The sequence below is a fragment of the Neoarius graeffei genome, chromosome 1, assembly GCF_027579695.1.
Source record: "Neoarius graeffei isolate fNeoGra1 chromosome 1, fNeoGra1.pri, whole genome shotgun sequence".
Taxonomy (NCBI): Eukaryota; Metazoa; Chordata; class Actinopteri; order Siluriformes; family Ariidae; genus Neoarius; species Neoarius graeffei.
The window spans coordinates 75,029,683-75,044,891 of NC_083569.1; the positions used below are offsets into that span (position 1 = coordinate 75,029,683).

General features: G+C 39.3%; 1 protein-coding gene across 2 annotated transcripts; it reads right to left on the bottom strand.

The window, feature by feature from the left end:
• Positions 1-1,996: 1,996 nt before the first annotated feature.
• On the bottom strand, positions 1,997-9,801 carry epoa (erythropoietin a). Of its 2 annotated transcripts, XR_009654968.1 has the most exons (6): positions 9,616-9,801; positions 5,117-5,247; positions 4,136-4,222; positions 3,857-4,021; positions 3,100-3,300; positions 1,997-2,981 (listed from the first exon to the last, which is right to left on the bottom strand). XR_009654968.1 is itself a non-coding variant. In XM_060924860.1 (5 exons), exons 1-5 carry the CDS (start codon positions 9,629-9,631, stop codon positions 3,166-3,168), a joined length of 534 nt encoding a protein of 177 aa, XP_060780843.1. In that variant the 5' UTR covers positions 9,632-9,801; the 3' UTR covers positions 1,997-3,165. The 2 variants fall into 2 exon arrangements, 1 of the variants encoding a protein (XP_060780843.1); XM_060924860.1 differs by having other exon boundaries at positions 1,997-3,300.
• Between the last annotated feature and the right edge of the window lie 5,408 nt (positions 9,802-15,209).

Below are 15,209 nucleotides of genomic sequence, written 5' to 3' on the forward strand. Positions count from 1 at the left end.
CTCCGGTTTCCCCCACAGTCCAAAGACATGCAGATTAGGTTAACTGGTGACTCTAAATTGACCGTAGGTGTGAATGTGAGTGTGAATGGTTGTCTGTGTCTATGTGTCAGCCCTGCGATGACCTGGCGACTTGTCCAGGGTGTACCCCGCCTTTCACCCATAGTCAGCTGGGATAGGCTCCAGCTTGCCTGCGACCCTGTGGGACAGCAGCTAGAGATAATGAGATGAGATGAGAACTTTCCCCTCTTTTCATAATCCAGGAACAGCACTCAGGACTAGCCTTTTATTTTATTACTGTTATTTAACATTTGCCCTCTCCTTTTGTTTAATACTTGTATTTTTTTTATTTTGTACATATTACCACCTTTTTGTATAGTGCTTTATATTTTATATTTTTTTATTATAGTGTTCTATTTCCTAACTTTGTATTGTATAGTGTTTTTATATTATATTTTTTATTATAGTGTTTTATTTCCTAAATTGTTGACTCTGAGAGAGCCCTGCATAAAAATTCCAATGTGTCTGAACTGTTGGTCTATGCACAAATGGCAAATAATAAAACCTTGACTTTACTCCAGTTCTCTATGGGCCAATCCTTATGGTCTTTAGCAAACCTCAGTCTGGCTCTTCATTGCTTCTTATTGATGAAGGCCTTTTTCTAGCTTTGAATGACTTCAGCCCCACCTCGAGGAGCCAGTTTTGAACAGTCCTTGCTGTGCACTTAACCTCAGCTGCCATTTGCCATTCTTTTAGTAGGTTACTTGAGGTCATCCTACGGTTGTTGAGTGACATTTGAAGGAGGGGACAATCATCCCGGGCAGTGGAGAGTCATTTTCGCCCTTTGCCAGTCTGTAATTTTGTTGTCTCCACTGTCTGTTGCTTGACCTTGTTCTTATGAACTGCCATCTTTGAAATTTTGAGGATGGAAGCAACCTGACGCTCACTGTATCCCTCTGCCAGTAAAGCCAGAACTGAAGCCGTCTTTTCTCACTCAAAACTTAACTCTTTTGGAATGATGACCAGGTATTTTTTAAAATTTAAATTACATTTAAGGTACTGCTAGCACTGTTTTTGCCATACAAATTGGTCCTATTGCAAGAGGATAGTGATGACCACAGCAGTGGTTTGAATACTTTTCCTCATTAAATAAGATTTGGTTCAGGTGATCACCTAATTAGTACCTCATTAAGTAAAATGAGGTGTGCTTGTGTTGGAATTCCAGCACAGACACTGGAATGAAACAGGGAGAACATGCAAACTCTACACAGAAAGGTCCTCGCTGGTCACTGAGGTTGAACCCAGAATCTTCATGCTGCACCCTTGAATAATCAGATCTACATCAATCCAAAATACAAAGTTTTGAAATAAGTGAAATGTAGAAGCTATGGTTGTGTGTCATATTGCCTAATGAAATTGGAAAAAGAACTGTTTTCCCCATGTCAGACATCACCTTTATTACTGCTGAAATTATATTCTATAAGTTTGTATGGTTATATTCTGCAATTTGATTTGTATGAATTTTATTGTTAATACTTCATGATAATATGTTGAAGTCATAAAGTGTGTTATTTTCATTAACTAATCTGGGTCAAATAATACTTTTTTGTGTAGGGTTTTAGGCATTTTTTTTAAAAATATATACTCAGAGTGTGGAACCAAGGACAGCACACAATGTGTTAATATTACACGTTTACACATCCAAGTGTGAACCTTCCTGACACACACTGTCAAAATTAACACAACAAACGTTGTCCCAAAACTCACCCGTTGATGTGTAAGAATTTAATCCGGTTTGTGTCAGTTTTAACATGTCCTTTCTAAGAGTGTATCTTTAAGTCATGTGATCTTCACGTTGCGCCTACACAGGCTTGATGGAAGCAAGAAATGCACTGAGATACATGAACAAAGACAATCAAGCAGGCCACATATTGTTTCCTTGATTTTCTTCAACTAATTCTCAGAATAATATTTTGCATTTTATTAACCAAATAGGACAAGTGGTAAAAGAAGAAGACAGTCACAAACAGGAAAGTAGTTTTACAAACTTCCTTCTTTACATGACACGCTGATTCACAAACGTCAAAAATGAACCCCATAGCAAAAACATTGTTTAAAAAAAAAGACAGACAACAAACAAGAATGACCAATCCAAGCTCTAACACAAAGAGAAACATGAGACAACTATCAACTACCCAAAAGTTTCCCAGGCCATTACACCAGACTGTGAACAGAGCAGGAGTCAGGCAGGATGTTCTTCATGCAAACCAATCAATATTTTTCCTGGAAGTGACGCAGTATTGTTCTTGGCCGTTGTCTGTGCGGCGCTGTGCGTTTGCATGTGAATCCAGTGCAGACGCTTATAATCAACACACAATCTCATCAGCCCTCACATAACACCCCCTCCCCCCCAAGTTTTCCCACAAAAGCGCCACTATTTGGTCTCTTCCCCTCACCAGAAGTGACCTGTAAACAGCCTGTCCACTGATATCTCCGCGACTCTCTCATTCTCTCTCGCACACAAACACGTTCCCCAAAATACCCAAATTCACCCACTCTTGCACAAACACACACGTTCTCCAAACACTTGTTTTCTCACACACACACACACACACACACACACACACACACACACACTATATATATATATGTATAAAATCAGTGCATTACTGAAAATGATAAATATGACTAAAAAGCAGCAGGTCAATTTTTACAGGTGTGAAAGGTTAAGACAGAAAGCAGACAGCTTCCTCATACTAAAAAATTATAGCATAATCCAGCTAGTAGAAATCTATATAAATATTAAGTGGTCATAAAATCAACATGTAAAAAAATATTAAAGGTGGTATCTGATCAGGCTTGATGCAGATGTATCCAAGGTATAATTAATGTCAGTCAAATGGGGATAAAGGAGTGACAGGCCGCGTCACATACAGAAACGTGTGCAGTGTTGGTCAAGGCAGCGGTGAACATCCTAAGGCCATCTAGAATTCATGAAGATAAATATTTTATTCCATGCTTCATTCAGGGTGAGAAAGTCCACCAGCTTCCAATATACAGGCAAGCACAAGGCCTTTGAAATGTTCAGTATTAATGTCCCACCTTCTAATATGGTCTGACCCAATCAGAAGGGTTCCTGTTCTGTTTATGCTCCAATCATCTGATATGTTACGGGCAGACAGGCACACTGGCAAGCAAAAGGCTCACTTTCCCACGCAGGAAGTTGACGTGGATCTGGAAGAGCTCCGACACTGAAGACACTTCCCATGTCTCTGTTGTCACACCATCTGAAGGCACATAGTCCTGTGTGTGTATGTGTGTGAGAGAGAGAGAGAGAGAGAATGAGGAAATCAGCCCAATTGATATCATCATGCACTTGATTCAAATAAAAAAAAAAAAAATCAATCACTTTACCGGAAGATTCTGAAATCAGATTACAGGCATGATATACTTTGGCACAAAACATAGGTTAGGTTTAGCTGAGGTTTGTTTTCATGAATGAATAACTACATAGCTGGGCCGTCTCCCAGCATCCTCTGAATACCGTGATATAATCTGGCTTTTCCAGGAATTCAGTGAATCTGTGTCTTCTACAAACATACCCATCACTATCACAAAGTCAGTGATATGGTGGGATCCAGCACTCTTGTCCTCGCTCTCTATCACACGTACTCACTCTCACAAAGCTGTTTAGCCTCTGTCTATTTCTGGCTTAACTCTTATTAGCAGAATTATTAGCACTCTGCCTTCTTCCACATATGGTATCAGCACGCACAGAAACAGAACTGCAGTTGTGTTCAGTCACTGTTCTGTGAACTCAACAACCCTCTGACTCATCTCTCATGACTCTGGGACTCACCTGTATACTGAGGCTGCGCAGCACCTGCTTGAGGCTGGCGATGTTCCTGACGCTCGTGTCTATGTGGGAGTGAAGTGCAGAGTTGGTGATGGATGCATCTAATGAGCTGATGGCCATGTTTAACAGCCATAGTCCTCTCTGGACTTCTTGAGCCTTCTCCTCTGTCTGCAAGAACAAATTTTTGCTTACCTCTAAGACTAATTCTGAGTATATGACTGAAATATAAAATAAACCGATTTTGTTGTCTACATCCCAGATAAAGACAAGAAAACTACTCACATTCTTCTTTTCCCACACATCAAAATCCACTTTGGTCTGAGGAACTGTGAGAGGTCCAGCAATACTGCATTCCTCTTTACAAAATCTCTAGGATATCAAGATAAAGAGATAATGTTTGTAAGGGCAGTCTATCGGTCATCTAAAATATTACTTTATACTATTCACAGACCTAGTTACACAATATAAACATAAGCTTCCCTCTATTCCAGGATGAAGGCATAATATCCAAAATTTCCTGTTTCCTTAGTGTAATATGGAAAGTTTTATGGCACTGACATTTATTTACATGTTCTTTAACCATTTTATCCCAAGGTCACTTTGTAAGGATATAATTACTGACAGCAGTACATCAGTGATGCACAATTTGCCAGCCCCCCTACACCCCACCAATTTCTCAAAACTACCACTGGATCACCACTGGCTAGATATTATTTGGAGAACAACACTGCAGTGACACTGACATGGCAGTGTGTGGTTCACAGGTAAAAGGGCTGTCACTGCATGGTACATAGCACTGGTAAAACTCATTACCCTCTAACGTTTCCCCTTAATGCAATACACTCTAAAAAATAAAGGTGCTTCAGTGGTTCTTCAAATCTCTGGATGGTTCCATGGAGAGTCAAAACTCTGTGATGAACCATTACATTATGCGAAAGGTTCTTCACATTGGAATGGTTCTTCAGAGCCTGGCATTCTCTTACCATTTGCTGGTCAATGCACATAGGCTATGTTTACACAAATCTGTCTTCACTGCTCAAACAAATGGTTTAAATGGTTCTTTAAAGAACTGTTGCATGAACGGTTCTTTGAAGCCCTGAAAAAAGGTTCTTCTATGGCATCGCCCTGAAGAACTGGTACTGGCCCCATTATTTTTTTTTTTAGAGTGTAAGCCCTTATAATAGGTTTGGCAGTGATCCTATTTATTACTGGTAGCATACATGACCATGTCAACCAAATCAGTAGGAAGTGTATGTGTCTTACCATAGCAGCTTCAGCATCCCGCGCCTCCTGAATGAAGCGGCCGAGAACACGCCGGTCACAGATGGGCCGCAAAGGGGAGGGTAGGCCAGGCCGAATCCACTCCAGCACGATCAGCAGCAAGGCAAAGAGTCCTGAAGCACACAAACCACTGCACTTAGACCAGATGCCGAAAACTAAAGGCTGAGATGTTTTGGTGACTCACAAATACTATTTACATTTAGTCATTTAATAGATCTTCTTATCCAGACTACCATCCACCAGTAGTGGTCCTGCTATGGTGGACTAAAAGCACAGCAGTGCTAAGCAAAGATAACACAAATCAAATGTTAATGAACCTTGAATCAAAGACTACACTGAAGAGAAAGCCATACTCTTTCAGCAAAATTTTAACATGTTCAAAATTCCATACGAGAAAATGGAAAATGGATTCTATTACTAGCTAATATCAACCAATTTTACAAACACTGTCTGCAATATTCTGTAAAAATCTATTTAATATTTGTCAAGTCTATAAATTTTGATGCACCTGTATTAGTGTTACAATTAGTGTTTCCGAATTACCTCTACCAAGTAGCTTAGATTTTTGGTGCAGTTTATCCGTTTGTTTGTCTGTAAACATGATTGGCTTAAACCAACCAACCTGGTCTCCATGAAACTTGGTGGAAGGGTGTAGTATGGGTCAAGGAAGAGCCCATTAAATTTTGATACAGAGCCAAATCATGGGACAGAACCACAAATTGATTTTCTCTTTCACTAAGGTTTTGAGAAACGGAATTTGGACTTTGTGGAAGTCTGCGCTCAAAATGACATATATCTTAAAATCCAGTAGATGGCATTAAAGTTCAGTAGTGACAAAACATAGCCAATGTATAACCCATATTCACAGGTACCTGTAATCTTCTGGGAGACACATGTAAGCACATAATTCTAATAGTTTTGGACATATATCCAGGCATATAAAGTCATTGTGGTTGCAGATTTGCATATCATAGACAAGTCGACGATTGTCCTTGGCAGAGATCTGCAGTCTTCACCTGTCCTTTTTGTTTCTAAACCTAAGTCAGTCTCCTTCATGGCTTTACAGTCTCTTCAACCAGCAAGCAACCACAGGCTTAAATTTGTGTTATTTGCCCATATATGACCTCAAGTATTCAATGTAAAATTAAGGTAAATAAGTCTCATAGAAAAAGAGTGGTAAATCTTACTAGCAATCTCCCAATATACAAAGACTTGGAGCACCTATTGCCATATAAAATTTCTATTACTAAGGCTTGGTTTTTTTTTATATTTAAAAAAAAACCCAAAACAAGCCTTAGTAATAGAAATCTTATATGGCAAAAGGTGCTCCAAGTCTTTGTATATTGGTCTTGTCAGTCTTGTCAACTCCTGTAAGGTAACCTATGTAATTAAAAAGCTAAATTATTATTAGAATTAGGTTGTAATATCATCTGAATAGTTAGTTAATGTTTATGAATCACAAAAGGCAAGACTAATCTGCAGGAGATTAATTTTCTATATCCATAAAAAGTCACTAGTGAAATGTCCTGCCTTGTCAGCTAATAAATCATGTGAAAATATTAAATTTGTAGTGGCTAAAACAATCATCAAGCTATGCCACACCTCCGTCTTTCAACACAAGCTTTCAGCCAAGTCATGGGAACATTTGTGTTCCCATTCTGGATGTGCTCTTTTAATAGCAACTAGATGATGAGGCACTGAAGATAACAGGCTTTGCTGATCAGAAGATGATGTGCTGGCAAAATGCACTTAGTGAGTTCCATTGACACCAGGGTATACTGGAGTTCATCAGGAATAAAGCCAGAGAGTACAATATACTGATATTTCTTCTTATCTAATTATCTCTAGCTGCTTTATCCTGTCCTACAGGGTCGCAGGCAAACTGGAGCCTATCCCAGCTGACTACGGGCGAAAGGCAGGGTACACCCTGGACAAGTCGCCAGGTCATCGCAGGGCTGACGCATAGACACGAACAACCATTTACACTCACATTCATACCTACACTGTAAAAAAATGTCCGTAGAATTAACAGTGAATTTATGTAAAATCATGACATAAAAAAACTGTAAATACAAGAACAATGAAGCAGTGTGTAATTTACATCAATATACTGTAAAACTCCTAACCAAATACCACTGTTAATTTAACAGTAAGAATATGTTGAATTGATCATATTTTTTTGTAGAATTTACAAATTGTTGTAGTTTAAACACAGAAAAACTGTAATACTAAAACAGAATGTGATAGTTAAAATTACATCATTGCCCTGTTAAAACAATAAAAAAAATGTCAGTAGAGGCTCTCCGGCACATTTCGTAAAACTCTAAATCAAATAAAATATCTGTCTAGTAGATCATTGCTTGTAACCATCATTTTGGAGTCACAAAAACCAATAATCGAGAACACTCACAATTCATTCCTAGATGAATTAACAGTTATGTATTGATTATTGTACATTGAATACCTGTAAAATTTACATTTAGTTATCATTAATTGTACATGGAATCCCAGTGAAATGTACAAGTTATTCTGTAATGTTGTTTACATTTCACTGTATTTTTAACAGGATTATTCTGGCAACCACAGCTGCCAGTAAAAACAACGGATTTTTTTTTACAGTGTACGGTCAATTTAGAGTCACCAGTTAATCTAACCTGCATATCTTTGGACTGTGGGGGAAACCGGAGCACCCAGAGGAAACCCACGCGGACAACATGCAAACTCCGCACAGAAAGGTCCTCACCGGCCATGGGGCTCGAACCTGGACCTTCTTGCTGTGAGGTGACAGTGCTAACCACTACACCACCGTGCCGCCCCACTAATATTTCTTTCCCCACAAAAATGACTGATGTTACACATGACATTCACATTGATATCAAATATAAAGTTCTGTATGAAGTGAAGGATTTAACCTGGTCTTTATGTTATTGAATGAATGTTGTATGTTAACAGAACCGCCCCCCCCCCCCCCCCAATTTAAACAGTTATGATACAATCTGAAACTGGAAATCAAAGCATTCAAAACTATGTTAGTCAGAAATATGCAGAGCTTTAGTCATGATTGCGCTTCTGGTGAAGTACCTAGAAAACAGTTTTACAGTTTCTCACAGTGCACATTTTGTGATTCCCCGACACAAGGTTACTTTATCTATGCTCTAAGGTTGCAATGCATTAAAAAGTTCTTATATAGTTATAAACAGCCCACATTGTCTTACTAGGGCACTTTGCATTTATTAGGCTTTACGTGATAATATTGGGCAAGGCAAACAAATATATCATACAATAAAACATTCAGATTGCCAGGACAAGGACTTGTCAGTAATCCAGACCTTACACTTCCTAGGCAGAAATTTCACACTATGCTGACATTCACTGTTGGCACGGTCTCTGTTACCTTTAACAGGACTGGCTGCAGTCCTAAATTTGAGCCTTGCACACACGCTGGTCCTATGACTTAACATTAAAGACATGACAACTGCTTCTTTTATTGTACTTTCTATTCAGCCAGTGACTGAGAATTGCATGAGTGAGCAAGAAAGGGCATGGAGGAAAACCCCCTTCTCCATAGGTTCCCCTTTAAATAGCCATTCTTTAAAGAAACAAAAGAAAGCAAATCCCAACAACTATCGTTTCAAATCAATTAGTTTTAGATAAGCTACCTACAAACACTTTGTGAAAGAAACTTAATGGAAAAAGGATGCCTTGGCATTGTTAAGGAAAAAGCCATACACCTGACCCAGTTCCTGCACAATCGGTGTTTAACTCATGCAGAATTTTCAACGATTCAGCAATCTTCTCTTAGCAACCATGAACAGTAAGTCATGCTTAAAGACTGTTAAGTTATGCTTGTGAAATTGAGACTGTGAGCTCAAATTCTGCTGTGCTTTGGATTTACAGTAACCTTTTACAACCTTTTGGATTTAAATAGAAAAGCAAGACAACTGTCTAAATCAAGTGTTTCATAAAAATGGATTACTATTGCAACAGTATTCCAAATGACAATCATCTTTATGCACGTTAAGAGAAATTAGAATAGAAAAGCCAAACAAACAATCAGTTCATAGACGAATAAAGTTATGAATCATTAAGTTGATCAGATAATGAATGAATGAATCAGGGGTTATGTTTCATTGAAAATGAAAAAGCTATGAGTAGCCTGGAAAAAGAACAAGCTGAAAGTGCTCATTTATGTGGATACAAATTCTCAGATAAATTAGTTGCAAACAAACAAAGGATTGCTGAAGCTTTTTCTTTGGCTTTAGGCAAGTTAGTCAGTGCGAATTACTTGCATTTACGGGGTTAATTAAAGGCAATGACAATTGACCTTCCAGAAAAGGAGTTATAAACATTAACTTCTAAGGTACAAGGTACAAGTTCAGGAAAGATGAAAGATCACAATATCGATATTGCCTTCACTATTGAGAGATTACCAGAAATTAAAAATCAACCTGAGACAAGATCTGCAAAAAACCCCAACTTACCTGTGCAAGAAACCATTCGGGAAGCACCCCAGCATTTTTCAAACACATGATGAAAAACAAATCAAGTCATCAAATAATAAACAGCCAACGTTAACCACTTGGGGAAAAGACATGTGTCCCTGAAACTGCAAGTTCTGTCACAGATGGGCAGAGAAAGGGAGAAAGAGTGAGAGAGAGAGAGAAAGAGAGAGAGGGAGGAAAGCCTGCAGAAGTGCTGATCTGATCTGCTGCCTGTCTGCCACTACATCACTCTACTGGTAGCTAGCGGCCTGACCTTCACCTCCAGCTACTGATAAGACACTCACAAGTCATGCAGTCATGCAAAAAAAAAAGAAAAAAAAAGAAAAAAGCACACAGATGGTTTGATTTACTCACTGGGCATCTCCATCTAAGAATTCACATAATCCCTTGCAGGATTCTTGTTGCATTGCCTGCAGTCCTGTCTATTGCCCATTAATTGCAAGTGAAGCCCTTTGACGGAACGGTCAATGAGTTCGGATTTATCCTGTGGCATCCGTTTGACTTTTTTTTTAAAGCTTTGACTATGCAATTGGTTGGAAAGGTTTTTGAACTAGCCTACTTCCTATTTGGAAAGGTTGTTTTTCTTTCACTGTTGTCACATAGTGTGTATTTTTATGCAGCAGTCCAAAGAGGTAGCCTAAATAATCCTAAAAATGTTTCCTCTCTGACCAGTTAATCCTCTGATTATGTATTTTCCTCTTGGCTGACATCCATATAAATGGTGACACTGCAAACAAATAGGCCTAATAGCAATAATCAAGCATCTATCTCACACGATGTTGTTGATGCTTAAACCCCAAAGATCGGATGAGACGGATAAACAATGCTGATGGATCCAGGCAGAGTTCCTCACTACTTCTGTTAGTTGGACTGCAGCTCAGAGAGCCATTTAACATGTGGAGGAGGAAGTGGAAGAGAGAGAGATATGCTCAGTGTGTGCATAATGAGCAGTAAAGAGAGGGCTAGTGTCAGGGGGGAAAAAGGTCTAATACAAATCCTAGGAGGAGAAATTTCTTGAGAACAAGTCATAGAAAATAAATATAGCATAATAAAAAGAAAACAGCGAATGAAACAAATGCTTAGACAAATTTGAATATAGCCTGGGTCATATCATTAAAAAAAACCAGATGTAGGGGAGAGCGGGGTAAGATGAGCCACTTTTTACATTTTTCATCATAACTACATGTTAAAGCCATTTTTGCTTCCAGTCTACACACCATACCAAATTTCAAAGTGTACTGTTACTATCTGAGCAAAAAATAATTGATAAGCTCTTATGGTTAGAGTGATATTACCTCTTGAAAAAAAAAAGTCAAGTGGCTCAACTTACCCCATGCACGGGGTAAGATGAGCCACTGTGTGGGGTAAATTGAGCCAACACAAAACATGGTAGGTTAACAAAGTAAACAACTTTTATTATTAGAAATGCAATCAATGAATCAAGTCAAGTCAATCAAGTGGGGGATAGGGCCGTTGCATAGAGAAGGGGAGATAAAGAAAGAGGTGATAGAACGAGATGGGATAGGGAGGGATAGATAGATGGATAGAGAGAGAGATATGCGTAGATAGATAGAAAGAGGGATGGTTAGCGAGGGAATGAGAGATATACTATATTATAGAAATTACTAAAACAGTAGAACAGTGCCAAAAAAATCTTATTTCTTTCAGTAGGTTAAAACATTGCTAAAACATGCAGCAATCATTCCATCAGTCATTCATTTCATCGTTATTCAGTGTTCCAAGCGTTCAAATTGCAAGGGAACACCATTTGCCTCTCCCTCCGTGCTGTCCCCCCAACAGTAAAGGGGCGGGGCAATTTTTTCACAATATCCTGTCTTGACAGGACAGCCTCATCTTTCTCTTTGAAGACAAAGGTTGGCTTTCTTGCAGAGCCATGGCATGACCGGCTTCTTTTGAGAAATCTTGCCTCTATTTCAAAGACATCCAATTTGATTATCTGGCCAATGAAGAAATGCACTTTCACCAACTTGGTATAACCTGTCTCTACCTCTCCATTCTTTATCTTTTCAATGAACCTAGTCAGAGTCATCCTGTCCAAATGCATATCCCTCGCCACAGCCCGAATAGGCCTGCCTTTCCTGGCTTCCTCTGCGGCTCTCTCCAAAACTGCACGGGACTGCGCGGCCCTGTCTGTTTTTCTTTTGTATGAGCGTGGCATCATGCACACCTGTAATAACAGAAGGCATTATTTTATTTATTAAAAACCTTTTAAACATATTATTTACATTAACATGTTATTTATTTGTTTGTTTATTTGTTGTTGTTGTCATATATGACCAGTAAATGTGAAAACTTAAGTGTCATCCATATTGGGTAAGCTCAGCCACCAATGGGGTAAGTTGAGCCAGTGGCTCAACTTGCCCCACATCTAATGGCTCATCTTACCCCGTGGCCACCATTTTGTAGAAAAATGCTAATAAAGGGGGATTAGGCTAATCAAAATTATTTTTATTAGCATTCGTATCATAGTTTAGAAAGCCACTAACTTAACCCTAATGTGTCTAAATATTATTCTACTTTTGTCTTCTCTAAATCATCTTCACTGTGGACAAACATGGAATTGACTTAGAAAGCACAAAAACACATTTTTATAAATATCTCCCTCACCAAGTTTGACATGTGGTGCTCCTCTCCACAAGTGTAAGTAAATGGTCCCGCCCCCCTTTGAATGTGGTCACATGGTCACATTTGTTTACTGTTTCTTAGAAACAGGGGGTGGCTCATCTTACCCCCTGGCTCATCTTACCCCGCTCTCCCCTACATGTCAGGGAAAATCAAGATTTTATAAAATAATGTCCCTGAGCTGTTGAGTCACCCCGACAAGCCTGCAATATGATCGAGTAATTTAGTCAGCACTGTGTCAGTGCAGGGTCAGAATTTGTACACCAGTTCAGCTATGACAAACATCATCACATCCAAACCTTAGATGCAAAGGAAGTCAGACTGGCAGGAGCTGGGAACCAATGAATAGACAGAAAGTATGTAAACAAATAGGAGTAAGAAAGAGAAGTCTAATATCGTACTATAAAATAAAATATATTTTAGGCTTTTCTTGTTGGACAGGTATGGCATTTAGTTTTATTCCCCAATTTGATAGGAAACTGAAAGCAGATTTTCATGACCATTGATTTTGGTGAGGCAGGTCAACATTATTAATAATGACATAGCCTCAAACCAAATCAGGTGAATTTTTAGATTAACCCTGTAATAGACATCCGAGTGCCAACAGCACACAATTATCCCAGTTAACAGTCTAGCAGTTTGCATTTTGTGTGATTTAGACATAGCTTTGTTCAACTGTGTTTCATACAGCAAGTGATTTTCCAACTACACACAGCAGATGCATTTCACTACAATTAATTTAGGTATGATTATTTGCTCTAAAACCAGACAGCCATTATTTGCAATAAAGCCTTTGTAAATGTAATGAAACCCAAAGTATAAAGGCTTGCAAAATGTACAGACGTAGAAGAAGCTTTTATTTGTCACATGTACAGTCACAAGCAGAGTGAAATTCCTCCTCTGGTTTAACCCATCTGAAGCAGTGAACACATGCATGCACTAAGCATACACACATACCCAGGGCAGTATGCAGTTATGCTACAGTGCCTGGGGAGCAGTTGGGGGTTAGGTGCCTTGCTCAAGGGCACTTCAGCCATGATACAGAGGGAGGGGGAAATATTGTTCATTCACTCAATTCCCCTCTTCGGTCCTGGGAATCGAACTGGCGACCTTTTGGGCCCAAGACTGCTTCTCTAACTTTCAGGCCCCAAATCCCCCCATTAAGGGTTTAATGCATGCAAGGTGCACATGGCGTTCTGTGATTGTGAAGACACATGCAAAAAATAGGTACCCTATGGGTACATGTGGCTACTGCTTATAAATAAATTTTTTCTGATACCATGTCCACACAGTAAATATAGCATATATATTTACTCTATGAGGCGGCACGGTGGTGTAGTGGTTAGCGCTGTCGCCTCACAGCAAGAAGGTCCTGGGTTCGAGCCCCGGGGCTGGCGAGGGCCTTTCTGTGTGGAGTTTGCATGTTCTCCCCGTGTCCGTGTGGGTTTCCTCCAGGTGCTCCGGTTTCCCCCACAGTCCACAGACATGCAGGTTAGGTTAACTGGTGACTCTAAATTGACCGTAGGTGTGAATGTGAGTGTGAATGGTTGTCTGTGTCTATGTGTCAGCCCTGTGATGACCTGGCGACTTGTCCAGGGTGTACCCCGCCTTTCGCCCGTAGTCAGCTGGGATAGGCTCCAGCTTGCCTGCGACCCTGTGTAGAAGGATAAAGCGGCTAGAGATAATGAGATGAGATGAGATTTACTCTATGAGGCAGTAGAATTTACAACACGATGACAAAGTGGCTCCTGCCTCTATGAAACAGTAGCCACAAAAAGGGAAGAAAATACATGCAAAAGTAGATATAGAAGGCATCATTACAGCACATAATCTGAAGTAAGATAAAAACTAAGAAACACTGACACTGTGAATCATGCACAACTTTGTCTACACATACTGCTAACTGCAACCTTGACATCAGAGACCAAAATGAAAATGTTGGACTTTCAGTGAAAGTTTTTTGTCAATAACATTTCTTCAAAAAACAGTCCTTACAAGGGAAAAAAACCTATCACAAACTCCTATTATGAGGACAGGTTCTTCTCTGACCAAAACTGGACAGTAGAATTACAGTAGTAGTAGTAGTAGTAGAGTACAACAGTGCAAGTGAGATTAACAAAGACTCAGCTCAAACACAGTAAAGATTCCTGAAATTGTAATCTAACAGGAACTTAAAAAGGAGATGATAATGGTATCTGCAGCTGACTCAGAAATTGCCTACTAGGTCTGGAGAGCAAGCATGACTAATGAAAAGCACCATGTCAGGATCTAGTAGTAGATATACTGGAGAGTGGGAGCACATGGAAAGCTTGGCAAAGAGATACAACAATTAGATTGGAGCTTATGGTACTTTTACATTGCACATGACAGTGCAAGCTGAGGCATGGGAATACCCAGGCATAACAGCTTAACCAAAAACGATGCACCAAAAAGTAGCACAGATGGGATAGGTTCTATCAATTTAGCCATTACTGATCCTGACAAAGAATAAGCCTGGTCCATATTTAGTGGGTTCAGTATGAGGTGGGCCTTAAATTGTGCACGAGGGGCCAATTAAGCTTTTGGCAAATCAAGAAAGAAATGCTTTACGGAAAAAATATAAGGTCAGTGAGAGGACAAGACACAATGTGGAAATGTAGTGGAGCACTCTTGCTACCTCTTTTGTAATTTCCTTTCATAGTTTAACATGTCATACAAAATCACATGATCTATTAACTATTATAAAATTATTTATTCATACATTAACATTATGTTGGAAGATTTTTCTTAGACTGCTATAAAGGTTCCCTATGGCCTCCCTGTTTATAAATCTCCTCGTATCATCATGGAAATTCCCTAAGTGGAAGAATTTTCTTCCTCTTATGGAACGTGTTAGTATGACTCTCTCTGTGATGCTCTAATACAAAAGCTTATGGTCTTTGGTCTTGCAA